Source organism: Amblyraja radiata, chromosome 2 (genome assembly GCF_010909765.2).
Source record: "Amblyraja radiata isolate CabotCenter1 chromosome 2, sAmbRad1.1.pri, whole genome shotgun sequence".
Taxonomy (NCBI): domain Eukaryota; kingdom Metazoa; phylum Chordata; class Chondrichthyes; order Rajiformes; family Rajidae; genus Amblyraja; species Amblyraja radiata.
The window spans coordinates 108,990,601-109,008,740 of record NC_045957.1 but is presented as its reverse complement, the minus strand read 5'-3'; the positions used below and the strand labels follow the sequence as shown (position 1 = coordinate 109,008,740).

The window sequence follows — 18,140 nt, the reverse complement described above, 5'->3', positions numbered from 1 at the left end:
TAGATGCAGTATAATGTGGATAAATGTGAGGTTATCTATTTTGGTGGCAAAAACAGGAAAGCAGACTATTATCTAAATGGTGGCCGACTAGGAAAAGGGGAGATGCAGCGAGACCTGGGTGTCATGGTACACCAGTCATTGAAAGTGGGCATGCAGGTGCAGCAGGCAGTGAAGAAAGCGAATGGTATGTTAGCTTTCATAGCAAAAGGATTTGAGTATAGGAGCAGGGAGGTTCTACTGCAGTTGTACAGGGTCTTGGTGAGACTACACCTGGAGTATTGCGTACAGTTTTGGTCTCCAAATCTGAGGAAGGACATTATTGCCATAGAGGGAGTGCAGAGAAGGTTCACCAGACTGATTCCTGGGATGTCAGGACTGTCTTATGAAGAAAGACTGGATAGACTTGGTTTATACTCTCTAGAATTTAGGAGATTGAGAGGGGATCTTATAGAAACTTACAAAATTCTTAAGGGGTTGGACAGGCTAGATGCAGGAAGATTGCTCCCGATGTTGGGGAAGTCCAGGACAAGGGGTCACAGCTTAAGGATAAGGGGGGAATCCTTTAAAACCGAGATGAGAAGAACTTTTTACACACAGAGAGTGGTGAATCTATGGAACTCCCTGCCACAGAGGGTAGTCGAGGCCAGTTCATTGGCTATATTTAAGAGGGAGTTAGATGTGGCCCTTGTGGCTAAGGGGATCAGGGTATGGAGAGAAGGCAGGTACGGGATACTGAGTTGGATGATCAGCCATGATCATATTGAATGGCGGTGCAGGCTCGAAGGGCCGAATGGCCTACTCCTGCACCTAATTTCTATGTTTCTATGTAACCCTCCAGATCTCTTTGTACTTCCCCTTTTCCCAATGACACAATTCAGATAATAATCTGCGTTTTTGCTTTTGCCACCAAAGTGGATAACCTCACATTTATCCACATTAAACTGCATCTGCCATGCATCTGCCCACTCACCCAACCTGTCCATGTCAGCGTGCATCCTCATAGCACCCTCCTCACAGTTCGCACTGCCACCCAGCTTTGTGTCATCTGCAAATTTGCTGATGTTATTTTGAATCCTTTCATCTAAATCATTGATGTATATTGTAAATACCCATGGTCCCAGCAACGAGCCTTGCGGTACCCCACTAGTCACTGTCTGCCATTCTGAAAGGGACCTGTTAATTCGGTCTCTTTGTTTCTTGTCTGCAATTTTCAACCCATGGCAGTACCTGAGGAACCTTATAGTCAACTTTTTTACACCAAGGGTGGCAGGGGTATGGAATGAGCTGCTGGAGAAGGTAGTTGAAACAGGTACCATCACAACATTATAAAGACATTTGGACATGTACATGGATAGGATAGGTTTAGAATGATATGGGCCAAATGTAGGCAGGTGGCACTGGTATAGATGGGATATATTGGTCCACGTGGGCAAATTAGGTCATAGGACCTGTCTCCATGCTGTATGACTAAACAAATGATTTTAAGTTTGTTTCATTGGCATTGTTACTAGTTAATGACTGTGACTTACACCAATATATATTTAAAAAAACAGTTTTGCATGCTACGCAGACATATCGTACCATAAATGAGTACAACTGGAAATTTAAAAGAGGAAGGAAACGTAGTGCAGAATATAGCATTACAACCGCAGAGAAAGTACAGAGAAAGTATATTTAAATAATTGCCTGTAAAAAAAAAAGCTGCAGCAAGTAAGATCTTCATTGCAGGCGCAAGGAACTGCAGTTGCCGGTTTACAAAAAAAAAAAAAACATACAAAATGCTGTAGTAGCTTGGGTAGCTTTCAGGCAGCATCTTTGGAAGATATGGATAGGTGAAGTTTCATGTTGGGACCCTTTTTCCGATTGATGCTGGTGAGGTGGGGTAGGCAGATGGAAGAGAGGAGGGACAGGTCAAAGCCTGGTAAGCAATGCGTGGATGCGTCGGGCGGGGGGTGGAGGGGTGGGAGGGAAGCTTGATAGGTAGATGGTTGGACAAAGGGCAGAGAAGAAAAGACTGGTGTGTGACAAAAGGATTGAAGAGGGTGGAATGCAGGTGGAATTGAGAGGGGTTTCAGTCTTGACACCATATTATTAAGCTCTCTTCTTTTACTCTGTCTCATCAGTGTTTGCGAAACAGCCCAACACAATGATATCAACCACAAACTTTTAAATTCTTATTGCAACACCCAATGTAAAAATCAATAAAACCCTCTTGCAAACAAAATATCTTCAGAATTTTCAATGAAACCCTTCTTATCTCCCATACATCAAGAATGTTTTATTGTCATACGTTTCAGAGCACTAAAAATTAACTTCCTGATTAGGTATATCTGAGTACACTGGTAAGCTAGAAATGAAATAGCAGATGTACTGGCTGAGATTTATGATTCATCACTAAATAATGGTGAGGTGCCAAACGACTGGAGGGTGGCAAATGTTGTGCCTGTAAATCATATCCCTCAGAATACTCTCCAGCAACTTGCAAACTACAGATGTTGAGCTCACCAGCCTATAGTTCCCAGCATTTTCCCTGCTGCCCTTCTTGGAAAGAGGTAGAACATTTGCCATCCTCCAATCCTCTGGCATCTCTCCTGTATTTAAGAACAACTCATAAATTTCAACCAGGGTTCCCGCAATGTCCTCGGATATATCTGATCAGGCCCCGGAGATTTGTCTACCTTCAAACACGACAGTACCTTCCTCGACGGTAAACCTGACTGCTCTCAAGACACTTCCAGTGATTGCTCCAATTTCCTCTGTCCTACTGTCTTTCTCCTCGGTAAATACAGAGGAGAAATACTCATTGAGGACCTTGCCCATCTCCTGTAGCTCCACACAGAAGTGACCACTTGTATTCCTGAGTGGCCCCACTCTCTCCCAAGTTACCCATTTTCCCCTAATGTATTTATAAAATCTTTTGGAATTGTCTTTTATGCTACCCGCCAGAACTATCTATTGGCCCCTTTTTGCCTTTCTGATCTTTTTTAGTTTGCTCCTCAGTTCTTGAAACTCCTTCAGGGATGCACTTGATCCCAGCTGTCTATATCTGTCCCATGTGCCCATTTTATTCTTAACCAATGCTTCTATATCCCTCGAAAAACCAAACTTCTTTACGTTTGCCTGCTTCACCTTTCATCCTAACGGGGATGTACACATCCTGAGCTCTCTTCAGAACACTTTTAAAAACATCCCACTTGACCGATGTTCCTTTCCCCTCAAATAACCTGCTCCAAACAACTTGAGCGAGACCTTCTCTCATACCCTCAAAGTTGGCCTTACCCCAGTTGAGCATTTTAACACATGGACCCTCTCTGTCCCGATCCATAAATATCTTAAACCTAATCGAACTGAGGTCACTTGTCCTAAAGGGCTCCTCCACACGCACTTCATTAACTTGTCATTCCCAATTTCCCAATACTCATGTGTGGGGGCCTCCACGTACTGCTTAAGAAAACTCTCCTGAACACTTTAGAGGAATTACACCCCATCTAAACCCTTCACGCTATTTTCCCAGTCTATATAGTTCGTAGTTCATAGTTTGAATGGATGACACTTTATTGCCACATGTATCTAGCTTACCTGAGCTACCTCGGTACAGTGAAAAGCTTTGTTTTCCATACAACCTAGGCAGTACACAAGTGTTGCCACGTGCTGGCACCGACAAAGTTACAAAAGTACTGAACAGTTGTTGCTGCACATCCACCTCACTCTCGATCCCTCCTCACTCTTGGTGGCACAGCATCCATCCACGGTGGTGGCGTGGGGCCAATTCGGAGACCGAGGTGGGCAAGCCGGGGCGGGTCCTCCGTCATCAGTCCACGGTGGGCGAGTCCTCCTCTGATGTCAGTCTGCGGTTTAGTTTTAGTTCGTAGTGTTCAATAGCCACATTGAACCATTAACTTTATATTCAAGTAGCATGTGTACAATTCTTAACATTACACTAATTGTAAAAAGTAAAAAAAAGCATCCTCTTTAAAAGATTAGAAGTGAACCATGCGGCTTATGCAGATCAATGCAATTCAACTGGATATTGGTGTAAGCTTACAAGTGAGCAAAGATTAATTGCAAACTTACACATTTTAAAAATAGGAATTTCCCTTGATCAAGGGTTCCCAACCTGGGATAAATTGGGGGGTAAATTTTGCCTTCCCAGGGGGTACATTTGTTGATTCTGGATTTGTACATTTTTTTCTCATTGACCGACTGTTTGGAACTGCTATACCGGTATCTGTTCATCATTAGTTGTTCATAAATAAGTGAAATAATATTGTTATGTGCTATTAAAGTTGCCAGGGGTAAACGGGACGAAAAAGGTTGGAACCCTTGCCCTAGATTGAGACCTGTTTAGTCATCCATCAAGATCATGATTAATCTGTTATCTTCACCCAAAGTTGAACTCTTTGGAGTGTTGTGAATTGCGTACACACCTATTGAACTCTGATCGAGTCGCCCTATCCTTGGAAACTGATTTTCACATCTAAACTGTCAGGAAAAAACATCTTAATGGATCTACCTTCTCAAATCTCTTTAAAAATGTTTTATGTTTCAATGAAGTATTTTTTTAGATTCTACTAAACGCTGAAGAATAACCACACCCTCCGCTTTCAAAATTGCTGCTGTTACACCAATCTTAAAGAAACCTGGTCTTGATCCCTCCTCTCTCATTAACTACCGCCCAATCTCAAACCTCCCCTTTCTTTCAAAAACCCTGGAGCGTATCGTTGCGTCGCAACTTCATTCCCACCTCCTTGCGTATAACCTACTTGAACCCCTCCAATCTGGCTTTCGCCCCCTCCATAGCACAGAAACTACTCTCCTCAAAGTCCTCGACGACCTCCTCACCTCTGCTGACACTGGTTCCCTCAACATCCTCATCTTCCTCGACCTGAGCGCAGCCTTCGATACAGTGAACCATAACATCCTGCTCACCAGACTCAAAGACCTCGGCATTGAAGGCTCTGCACTCAGCTGGCTCCGTTCCTACCTTTCCAACAGATCCCACTTCATCTCTCTCCACAACCACACCTCTGCTACAGCCACAGTCACTCAAGGCGTTCCCCAAGGCTCCGTATTTGGCCCCCTCCTCTTCATCATCTACAACCTCCCCCTTGGTCAGATACTCCGCCACTTCAACCTGGACTTCCACTGTTACGCTGATGACACCCAGATCTACCTCGGCACCAAATCCCCCCCCCCCCCCCCTCCTCTCCCATATCAACTCCTGTTTGTCAGCTATAAAAACCTGGATGCAACATAATTTCCTCAAACTCAACAGCGATAAGACAGAATTCCTCATCATAGGCTCCAAAGCCACACTCAGCAAAATCAATAACCCCACTCTCACCATCGACGGTACCACTGTCTCCCCATCTCCCCAGGCCCGCAACCTTGGCGTGATCTTTGATTCCACCCTCTCCCTTGAGCCTCATATCCGCCATGTCATTAAAACCTCCTTCTTTCATCTCCGCAACATCGCCAAACACAGACCCTCTCTCACACCTCCCGCTGCTGAAAGACTCATCCATGCCTTCATCTCCTCCCGACTGGACTACTGCAACTCACTTCTCCTTGGCATCAGCTCCACCTACATCAACCGACTCCAACTGGTCCAGAACGCAGCCGCCCGACTCATCACCCACACCAAATCCTGGCATCACATCACTCCAGTCCTCAAACAACTTCACTGGCTTCCCATCTCCCACCGTATCAACTACAAAATCCTGATCCTCACCTACAAAGCCCTCCACCATCTGGCCCCCCCATATCTCACTGACCTCCTCTCCCCCTACCAACCCTCACGGTCCCTCAGATCCACATCAGCCGGTCTCCTCTCCCTCCACAAGTCCAACCTCTGAGAATGTCATTGATCTGATGTCGCTGCACGCAACAACTAAACACTCTTGTCTTCATTCTACACTTGAAATTACCACAATGACATTTAAACGCCATTTGGACAGGTGCACGTGCTGGTTTAAACCGATAGACACAAAGTGCTGGAGTAACTCAGCGGGTCAGGCAGCATCTCTGGAGGGAAGAAATGGGTGACGTTTTGGGTCGAGACTCTTCTTCAGACTGAAGGTCTGGTTAATTGACTTGGTATAAGTGTAAATTGTCCCTAGTGTGTGTAGGATATTGTTAATGTGCAGGGATCGCTGGTTGTTGCGGACTCGGTGGGCCGAAGGGCCTGTTTCTGTGCTGTATCTCTAAACTGAACCCTGTCCGGCTAGCAGGGTTGTGTAGGGACAAGGTGACATCTGACTGATCTCCACAAAGCCAATCACGAATCGAGCAGCGCCACAGATCAATGGGCCTCTAGTGCTTGGAGTCGGTCCACAGACACAGAGAGGAAATTAGCTGTTACTCCGGCTTTTTGTGTCTGTCAGTGACTTGGAGAGTGGGCTGGACAATGAGTGACGCAGCTGGTCGCGGCTCCCCTGATCTACGCTATTCCCACGCACTTAAGGGCCTGTCCCACTGAGGCGACTCTCTAGGCGACTGTCAGGGATAGATAGGTAGATAGATAGAGGATAGATAGATTTAGCTTGTTTTCTGTGGGGGGGGAGGGGGAATTGGGGGAACATTTTTCTAATCTCTTACCTCAACGGAGATACGATTTTTTTCCTATTGTATCCTCGTCCGCACTGCGGCCTAACATCGAGGAGTTTGCAGCCTTTGCTGGAGACCGAGTTCGGGAGCTCCACCGCTGGTGTCCGCAGACTTACCATCGTGGAGTGGAGCCCACAGTCCCTTTGCCAGGGATCAACCTCTGATCTCTACCGCAGGAGCCTGTGGACTAACCTCATGGGCTCGCGGGCTCTGGTCAGAGACCGACTTCAGGAGCTTTAAGCTGCAGGAGCTTCGACTGCCCCGACATTGGAGCTTCGACCACCCCTGATGCTGAAGCTTTGACTACCGGCTCTGGGTGCTTCGATCGCCCTGACTGGGGATGGTTCAACTGCCCCAACTGCGGGAGAATTAACAGGAAGACGATTGGATTTTACGGCCTTCCATCACAATGAGGACTCGGTGTCTCGGATCACTATCTATCTTCAGTCTTCTAAGAGAAGCCTTTGTTCTTAACTAGGGCTCTCACAATTCTTGTCAATCATTTGAAATTGTCACTCATCCAAGGACCGAATAAGCAAAACACATAGAGTGATGCAGCATGGGAACAGACCCTTCTGCCTGAAATATGGCTGTTCCCAGGCACCTTATCTTCTAAATTCAGACTATATAGCCATGAACACAAAGGGCTAGAGTAACTCAGCGGGTCAGGTAACATCTCTGAAGGACATGGATAGGTGATCTTTCGGGTTGGGCCCTTCTTCAGATTATCAGTTGTTTATCCATGTCCACCAGAGATGCTCTCTGACATGCTGAGTTACCTCAGCACTATGTATTACGCAAGATTCCAGCATCTGGAGTTCTTTGTGTCTACAAATCCATGAAGTTACCTTCAGCGATACTCTCACCCGATGTCGATCATGTGACCTTTTCCACTGCGCTTCTTTGTTTTTGTGGGCATAGTTTCTCTCTCTCGCTCTCTGTGTCTCCGTCTCTCTCTGTCTCTCTCGCAGCTACATACCCCCCCCCCCTCCCCTCCCCCTACCTCTTTGAGCATTTGGTTAATTGAATCACACTGAACATTGAATTTGAAGAATGGTTTTGACCAGAAATGTCACCTATTGCTTTTCTCCAGAGATGCTGCCTGACCCACTGATTTACTCCAGCATTTTGTGTCTAAATTTGGTGTAAACCAGCATCTGCAGTTCTTTCCTACACACTGAACATTGGCTGTATTTCATCTGGTATGATGCAGATATCTGAGTCATCACCATGTTGAAATAAGCTGTTTTTTAATCCATTGCAAGTAGTCAGGGCAGAGCCAAACTTCAGTAATATATTTGTGTAAGCATTTGCCCAAATTTTCCTTTAATCCCTCTGTAACCATGATGGAAATCAATCAATTTGATTTTATCTATGCTGGCAGTTACGTGTGGGTCAATACAAGGTAGTATGGCTAATATGGCATATCCGAATGCCACACTTGTATTTCTTTAATGAAGTAATGATTCAATATTCCCCTTTCCATTTCCAAGTGACTGTGCAGATGATGACGCTGAGGGTCCTCGTCTCCACCGTACAATTTGAATCCACGCAGAGTATGTTCATTAATTTACAATAGACAATAGGTGCAGGAGTAGGCCATTCGGCCCTTCGAGCCAGCACCACCATTCAATGTGATCATGGCTGATCATCCACAATCAGAACCTCGTTCCTGCCTTCTCCCCATGTCCCCTGACTTGACTATCTTTGAGAGCCCTATCAAGCTCTCTCTTGAAAGTATCCAGAGAACCGGCCTCCACCGTCCTCTGAGGCAGAGAATTCTACAGACTCACAACTCTCTGTGGAAAAAGTGTTTCCTCATCTCCGTTCTAAATGCCTTGCCTCTTATTTTAAAATGTGGCCCTTGGTCCTGGACGCCCCCAACATCGGGAACATATTTCCTGCCAGCAGCGTGTCCAAAACCTTAATAATCTTATATGTTTCAATAAGATCCCCTCTCATCCTAAATTCCAGAGTATACAAGCCCAGCTGCTCTATTCTCTCAGCATATGACAGTTCCGCCATCCCGGGAATTAACCTTGTGAACCTACGCTGCACTCCCTCAATAGCAATAATGTCCTTCCTCAAATTATTGGACCAAAACTGCACACAATACTCCAGGTGTGGTCTCATTGGGGCCCTGTACAACTGCAGAAGGACCTCTTTGCTACTATACTCAACTCCTCTTGTTATGAATCAACTCCTCTTGTTGCACTTTGGGAGACCACATGTATGCGGAAAATCTACAATTAATGTCATGACCCTTAACAACACTTATGTACAAAGGGATCTTGAGGTATAAGTCCATAACTCCCTGAAAATAACTACACTAGTAGATAGAGGGGTAATGAAGGCATATGGCATGCTTATTTTCATGTCCGGTCTAATTCTTAGCATTGAGTTTTAGTCAGCAAGCTATATATAGATATGATGCAGCTTTATAGGACTTTGGTGAGGCCACAATTGGAGTATTGCATGCAGTATTAGTCGCCCCATTATAAGAAAGATGTGGAGGCTTTAGAAATGGTGCAGAGGAGGTATACCAGAATGATGCCAGGTATTAGCTACAGGAGTGATAGGACAGACATGGATTATTTTCTCTGGAATGTCAGAGATTGAGGGGAAACCTAACAGAAGCATATAAAATAACGATAGGTATAGACCAGGCAGACGGTCAGACCATTTTTCCCAGGATGGAAATATCAAATACTCGAGGCATCGTTTTTAGGTGAGAGGGGCAAAGATTAAAGATGTGTGGGACAATGTTTTTCACAGAGATGAGTGCCTGGAATGAACTCATGGATGGCAGTGGAGGCTGATATGATAGCGGTATTTAAGATTTTGAACAGGCATATGTATATGCAGGAAATGAAGGGATTTAGATTATGTGCAGACAGATAAGAGTTGGTCTTGGCACAATGTTTGGCATAGACATTGTGGGCCAATCAACCTATTTGCTGTATTTTTCTATGTTCAACGTTCTATGAGTAACTATTTGAAATGATTGGGTTAAGAGTCAAGATAGCCCTCGGCTAGAACAAAAGCTACCTTTAGAAGATTGAAGGAAAAATCATATAAAAGGGTGGTCTGAGACATCCTGGGAGGAACCATCACAAGGAGAGCTCTTTTAAACTCTGCCCCTCCCACTTTATAAGTATGCCCTCTAGTATTTAGTTTTTTCCATCCTGGAAAAAAGCTTCTGACTGTCTATTCAATCTATGCCTGTCATAGAAACATAGAAACATAGAAATTAGGTGCAGGAGTAGGCCATTCGGCCCTTCGAGCCTGCACCGCCATTCAATATGATCATGGCTGATCATCCAACTCAGCATCCTGTACCTGCCTTCTCTCCATACCCCCTGATCCCTTTAGCCACAAGGGCCACATCTAACTCCCTCTTAAATATAGCCAATGAACTGGCCTCAACTACCCTCTGTGGCAGAGAGTTCCAGAGATTCACCACTCTCTGTGTGAAAAAGGTTTTTCTCATCTCGGTTTTAAAGGATTTCCCCCTTATCCTTAAGCTGTGACCCCTTGTCCTGGACTTCCCCACCATCGGGAACAATCTTCCTGCGTCTAGCCTGTCCAACCTCTTAAGAATTTTGTAAGTTTCTATAAGATCCCCTCTCAATCTCCTAAATTCTAGAGAGTATAAACCAAGTCTATCCAGTCTTTCTTCATAAGACAGTCCTGACATCCCAGGAATCAGTCTGGTGAACGTTCTCTGCACTCCCTCTATGGCAATAATGTCCTTCCTCAGATTTGGAGACCAAAACTGTACGCAATACTCCAGGTGTGGTCTCACCAAGACCCTGTACAACTGCAGTAGAACCTCCCTGCTCCTATACTCAAATCCTTTTGCTATGAAAGCTAACATACCATTCGCTTTCTTCACTGCCTGCTGCACCCGCATGCCTACTTTCAATGACTGGTGTACCATGACACCCAGGTCTCGCTGCATCTCCCCTTTTCCTAATCGGCCACATTTAGATAATAGTCTGCTTTCCTGTTTTTGCCACCAAAATGGATAACCTCACATTTATCCACATTATACTGCATCTGCCAAACATTTGCCCACTCACTCAGCCTATCCAAGTCACCTTGCAGTCTCCTAGCATCCTCCTCACAGCTAACACTGCCCCCCAGCTTAATATCCGCAAACTTGGAGATATTGCCTTCAATTCCCTCATCCAGATCATTAATATATATTGTAAATAGCTGGGGTCCCAGCACTGAGCCTTAGCCTTTCACTTTTTTTTGTACAGGTTCATTCTCTCCATCAGCTGCATTTTTTCTTCTACGACTATCTTTATTTTTATCTTTCTCATCAGGTTCCTTGGTTGGACTGTACGGTGGACTGCTCTCAGCTTTCTTCCGCCTATTCCGGGAGTTTTGAGAAGCTTGCTTTTGAGCAACCACTAGTCACTGCCCGCCATTGTGAAAAGGACCCGTTTACTCCTACTCTTTGCTTCCTGTTTGCCAGCCAGTTCTCTATCCACATCAATACTGAACCCCCAATGCCGTGTGCTTTAAGTTTGTAAACTAATCTCTTATGTGGGACCTTGTCGAAAGCCTTCTGAAAGTCCAGATACACCACATCCACTGGTTCTCCCCTATCCACGCTACTAGTTACATCCTCGAAGAATTCTATAAGATTCGTCAGACATGATTTACCTTTCGTAAATCCATGCTGACTTTGTCCAATGATTTCACCACTTTCCAAATGTGCTGCTATCCCATCTTTAATAACTGACTCTAGCAGTTTCCCCACTGCCGATGTTAGACTAACTGGTCTGTAATTCCCCGTTTTCTCTCTCCCTCCCTTCTTAAAAAGTGGGGTTACATTAGCTAGCCTCCAATCCTCAGGAACTACTCCAGAATCTAAAGAGTTTTGAAAGATTATCACTAATGCATCCACTATTTCTGGAGCTACTTCCTTAAGTACTCTGGGATGCAGCCTCTCTGGCCCTGGGGATTTATCAGCCTTTAATCCATTCAATTTACCCAACACCACTTCCCGACTAACCTGGATTTCACTCAATTCCTCCAACTCCTTTGACCCGCGGTCCCCTGCTATTTCCGGCAGTTTATTTATGTCTTCCTTAGTGAAGACGGAACCAAAGTAGTTGTTCAATTGGTCCGCCATATCCTTGTTCCCCATGATCAACTCACCTGTTTCTGACTGCAAGGGACCTACATTTGTTTTAACTAATCTCTTTCTTTTCACATATCTATAAAAACTTGCAGTCAGCTTTTATGTTCCCTGCCAGTTTTCTTTCATAATCTATTTTTCCTTTCCTAATTAAGCCCTTTGTCCTCCTCTGCTGGTCTCTGAATTTCTCCCAGTCCTCTGGTATGCTGCTTTTTCTGGCTAATTTGTACGCATCATCCTTCGCTTTGATACTATCCCTGATTTCCCTTGTTATCCACGGATGCACTACCTTCCCTGATTTATTCTTTTGCGGAACTGGGATGAACAATTTTTGTAGTTCATCCATGCAGTCTTTAAATGTCTTCCATTGCATATCCACCGTCAACCCTTTTGGAATTAATTGTCAGTCAATCTTGGCCAATTCACGTCTCATACCCTCAAAGTTACCTTTCTTTAAGTTCAGAACCATTGTTTCTGAATTAACAATGTCACTCTCCATCCTTATGAAGAACTCAACCATATTATGGTCACTCTTGCCCAAGGGGGCACGTACAACAAGACTGCTAACTAACCCTTCCTCATTACTCAATACCCAGTCTAAAATAGCCTGCTCTCTTGTTGGTTCCTCTACATGTTTATTTAGATAACTATCCCGCATACATTCCAAGAAATCCTCTTCCTCGGCACCCCTGCCAATTTGATTCACCCAATCTATATGTAGATTGAAGTCACCCATTATAACTGTTTTGCCTTTGTCGCACGCATTTCTAATTTCCTGTTTGATACCATCTCCAACTTCACTACTACTGTTAGGTGGCCTGTACACAACACCCACCAGCGTTTTCTGCCCCTTAGTGTTTCGCAGCTCTACCCATACCGATTCCACATCCTCCAAACTAATGTCCTTCCTTTCCATTGCGTTAAACTCCTCTCTAACCAGCAACGCTTCCCCACCTCCTTTTCCTTTCTCTCTATCCCTCCTGAATATTGAATATCCCTGGATGTTCAGCTCCCAGCCTTGGTCACCCTGGAGCCATCTCTCCGTGATCCCAACTATATCATAATCATTAATGGCTATCTGCACGTTCAACTCATCCACCTTATTACGAATACTCCTTGCATTGAGACACAAAGCCTTCAGGCTTGTTTTTACAACGCTCTTACCCCTTATACAATTATGTTGAAAAGTGGCCCTTTTTGATTTTTGCCCTGGTTTTGTCTGCCTGCCACTTTTACTTTTCACCTTGCTACCTATTGCTTCTACCCTCATTTTACACCCCCCTGCCTCTCTGCTCTTGTACCCATCCCCCTGCCACATTAGTTTAAATCCTCCCCGACAGCACTAGCAAACACTTCCCCAAGGACATTGGTTCCATTCCAGACCGTCCTGTTTGTACTGGTCCCACCTCCCCCAGAACTGGTTCCAATGCCCTAAAAATTTGAATCCCTCCACCTTACACCATTTTCCAGCCACGTATTCATCTGCAATATCCTCCTATTTCTACTCTGGCCCGTGGCACTGGTAGTAATCCAGAGATTATTACCTTTGAGGTCCTACTTTAAATTTATCTCCTAGCTCCCTAAATTCATCTTGTAGGACCTTATCCCTTTTTTTACCTATATCGTTGGTGCCAATATGCACCACGACAACTGGCTGTTCACCCTCCCCCTCCAGAATGTTCTGCAGCCGTTCAGTGACATCCCTGACCCTTGCACCAGGGAGGCAACATACTATCCTGGAGTCTCGTTTGCGGCCGCAGAAATGCCTATCTATTCCCCTGACAATTGAATCCCCTATTACTATTGCCCTTCCACTCTTTTTCCCCCCCTCATGTGCCGCAGAGCCACCCATGGTGCCATGAACTTGGCTGCTGCTGCATTCCCCTGATGAGCCATCTCCCTCAACAGTATCCAAAATGGTATACCTGTTTAGGAGGGAGATGACCACAGGGGACTCCAGCACTACCTGCCTACTGCTTTGCTGGCTATTGGCCACCCGTTCCCTTTCTGTCCTCTTACCTTTTACCTGCGGTGTGACCAACTCGCTGTACGTGCTATCCACGACTTTCTCAGCATCGTGGATGCTCCAGTATGAATCCAGCCGCAGTTCCAATCGTTCAATGCGGTCTGCCAGGAGCTGCAGCTATACACACTTCCTGCAAATGTAGTCACCAGGGACACTAAACATATCCCTGATCTCCCACATGTTGCAGGCTGAGCAAACCACGGGGCCAATCTCCACTGACATATCTTACTCCCAAATTAACTCTATATTTTTGTCGGTTCTTCCCTGCACTTTCCCACGTTCCAGAGAAAACAAACATACACAAAAGTCCGCGAGCATTGCCACTTTCATTTCACTGCACATCTCGTATGTGTATGTGACAAATAAACTTGACTTGACTTGTCTTACCCCTTAATCCAGGCATCATTCTGGTAAACCTCCTCTGCACACTTTCGAAAGCCTCTACATCTTTCCTGCAATGAGGAATCCAGAACCGCACGCAATACTCAAAATGTGACGCAACCAAGGCTCTATTACGGACTTCACAAAGATGCAACATGATTTCCGAACTAGCAGCAGGACAATATGTCGTCAGCCACCCTGACAGGTTTCCCGTACCAGTAGACATGTACTCGGGCATATGTCTGTATGTAACAGCCCAGCTGAGAATTAATGCCGACAGACAGATTGGATTGTTGTTAGTTCATACACTGTATAACTGAAAAGGCAATACGGGGAGAAAGGTAATCTAGCCAAGGATATGGAGGATAGCAGGACGTTGGCAGGACTTTCATATGAAGAAAGACTGGATAGACTCGGCTTGTACTCACTAGAATTTAGAAGATTGAGGGAGGATCTTATAGCAACTTACAAAATTCTTAAGGGGTTGGACAGGCTAGATGCAGGAAGATTGTTTCCGATGTGGGGGAAGTCCAGGACAAGGGGTCACAGTTTAAGGATAAAGGGGAAATCTTTTAGGATCGAGATGAGAAAAACATTTTTCACACAGTGAATCTGTGGAATTCTCTGCCACGGAAAGTAGTTGAGGCCAGTTCATTGGTTATATTTAAGAGAGAGTTAGATGTGGCCCTTGTGGCTAAAGGGATCAGGGGGTATGGAGAGAAGGCAGGTACAGGATACTGAGTTGGATGATCAGCCATGATCATATCGAAGGGCCGAATGGCCTACTCCTGCACCTATTTTCTATGTTTCTATAGTAAAAGCTTCTTGAGGTATGTGAAGAGAAAAAAATTAGTTAAGACCAAACTTGGACCCTAGAAGACTGAAAAATGTGAATTTATTATCGGGAGCAAGGAAATGGCAGACGAGTTGAACAGGTACTTTGGATCCGTCCTCACTAAGGAAGACACAAAAAATCTCCCTGAAGTACTTGTGGCCAGAGGATCGAGGGTGACAGAGGAACTGAAGGAAATTGACGTTAGGCAGGAAATGGTGTTAAGCAGACTGATGGGGCTGAAGGCTGATAAATCCCCAGGGCCTGATGGTCTGCATCCCAGGGTACTTAGGAAGTGGCTCTAGAAATTGTGGATGCATTGGTGATAATTTTCCAATGATCTATAGATTCAGGATCAGTTCCTGTCGATTGGAGGATAGCTAATTATATCCCACTTTTTAAGAAATGCGGGAGAAAGAAAACAGGGAATTATAGACCAGTTAGCCTGACATCGGTGGTAGGGAAGATGCTGGAGTCAATTATAAAAGATGAAATAGCGGCACATTTGGATAGCAGTGACAGGATCGGTCCGAGTCAGCATGGATTTACGAAGGGGAAATCATGCTTGACTAATCATCTGGAATTTTTTGAGGATGTAACTAGGATAATGGACAGGAGAGAGCCAGTGGATGTAGTGTACCTGGACTTTCAGAAAGCATTTCATAAGGTCCCACATAGGAAATTAGTGGGCAAAATTAGAGCACATGATATTGGGGGTAGGGTACTGACATGGCTAGAAAATTGGTTGACAGACAGAAAACAAAGAGTAGGGATTAACGGGTCCCTTTCAGAATGGCAGGCAGTGACTAGTGGGGGATTGCAAGGCTCGGTGCTGGCACCACAGCTATTTACAAAGATGCATTAATGATTTAGATGAAGGGATTAAAAGTAATATTAGCAAATTTGCAGATGACACAAAGCTAGGTGGCATTGTGAACTGTCAGGGGGATGCTATAAGGATGCAAGGTGACTTGGACAGGTTGGGTGAGTGGGCAGATGCATGGCAGATGCAGTTTAATGTGGATAAATGTGAGGTTATCCACTTTGGTAGCAAAAACAGGAAGGCAGATTATTATCTGAATGGAGTCAAGTTGGAAAAAGGGGAAGTACAAAGAGATTTGTGGGTCCTTGTTCATCAGTCACTGAAAGTAAGCGTAGTAGGCCTTTATAAAGGGCCTGTCCCACTTTCACGACGAGATTCACGACATTTTTTACTCGTGGACATTTTTCATCAGACTAGAAAAACGCTCCGACCTACTTGATGCCACGAGTACCTAGGGCTAGCATCACAACCTACCTACGACCTACCTATGATCCCCTACGACCTCGTGACGACCATGCTGCGAGTATGAGTTAAGGGCAAACTCAGCAGATGTCGTGAATTAGGTCGTGAAAGTGGGACAGGCCCTAAACAAGTATCTCCAAATTTGAGGAAGGATATTCTTGCTTTTGAGGGAGTGCAGCGTAGGTTCACAAGGTTAATTCCCGGGATGGCGGAACCTATTGGCTACCTCACACTTGCGCCTTCCCCCTGTGAGCACGTGAGTTTGCTCCTGGTGCTCCAAAATATGTGCGTGTTGGTAGGTTAATTGGCCAGTGTAAATTGGACCAGGGATGTAGGTATATGGTAGAACCTGTGAGGAGTTGATGGAATGTTGGGAGAATAAAATGGCATTAACGTAAAATTAGTAAAATTGGTCAACCTGAACTTGGCGGGTAAATCAAGGCGATCATGAAACAATCTTTCCATCTAGAACTTAAGGAGGAACAGTCTGTGAAACCTGTGCACTTTATTAAGGCTGGCATCACTGAAATCTGTTCCAGCTACAAAATTCCTCCCCGTTCGGTTTTCGGTCAGTTTCAACCGTACAAGATAGACATAACTCACAATATTAAGGGGTATGGAAATAATAATGGTTCTGATCGGTTATTTCATTCATCTGATTTACACTTCTTGAGCTGGTGAAGTGAGTGAAGGAAGATGTGTGTACGTCAGTCCCATGATCAAAAATTACATCGGCAAAATACTTGACAGAAATAGTTTGTGTCTTAAAATCCAAACTTTGGGATCTACTACTACTACATTTGCATATTGTTTCTAACTGTAGACTTTGCTCACCTTTTACACTATGTCAATTGTTTTTTTTTGCTCTTAGGTTTGCTGAGAAGGATTATATTGATCTGTTCAAGGTACTTCAGAAATGTAGATGGGTAAGGAACAAAAAAGAGCACAAGAATTTGAGGTAATTTGTCAACTTTATCATTTCTGAAATGTAACAACTGCATTTAAACTATTCATGAAAACAAATTAATGATCGAGTCGAGTCGCAGGTAGATCGGGTGGTCAAAAATGTATTTGGCACTTTGGCCTTCATCAGTCAGAGTATTGAGTATAGAGTTGGGAGGTCATGTTGTAGTTGTATAAGATGTTTGTGAGACCGCATTTAGAGTATTGTGTCAGTTCTGGGCACTATGTTATAGGAAAGATATTGTCAAGCTTGAAAGGGTTCAGAAAAGATTTACGAGGACGTCGCCAGGACTAGAGGGTGTGAGCTATATGGAGAGGTTGAGATAGCTGGGTCTCTATTCCATGGAGCTCAGGAGGATGAGGGGAGATCTTAGATATATACAAAATCATGAGAGGAATAGATCGGGTAGATGCACAGAGTCTTTTGCCCAGTTGAGGAATCGAGGACTAGAGGGCATAGGTTCAAGGTGAAGGGGAAAAGATTTCATAGGAATGCGAGGGGTAGCTTTATCACACAAAGGGTGGTGGGTGTATGGAACAAGCTGCCAGAGGAGGTAATTGAGGCTGGGACTATCCCATCTTTTAAGAAACAGTCAAGCAGGTACATGCATAGGCCAGGTTTGGAGGGATATGGACCATGCACAGGCAAGTGGGACGAGTGTAGCCAGGACATTGTTGGCCGATGTGGGCGAATTGGGCCGAAGGGCCTGTTTCCACACTGTATCACTCTAAATGGTGGGTTTACTCTGAGTGTTCCAGTTTCATCTCACATTCCACAGATAGTCATACAGCATGAAAACAGGCCCTTTGACCCAACATATTCATGCCAACCAAGATGTCTACCTTAGCTTATCCCATTTACAGTGGCTTGCAAAAGTATTCATACCCCTTGAAC

The 18,140-nt window shown here is 44.7% G+C and overlaps 1 protein-coding gene across 1 annotated transcript in view; it reads left to right on the top strand.

Annotated features, from left to right (window-relative positions):
- LOC116966891 (alpha-2,8-sialyltransferase 8F-like) overlaps nucleotides 1–18,140 on the top strand; it is a 71,830-nt gene that overhangs the window by 9,183 nt on the left and 44,507 nt on the right. Inside the window, exon 3 of the mRNA XM_033013259.1 lies at nucleotides 17,154–17,240. Within this exon, the coding sequence (XP_032869150.1) occupies nucleotides 17,154–17,240 (87 nt within the window). The remainder of the gene's footprint in view (nucleotides 1–17,153; nucleotides 17,241–18,140) is intronic.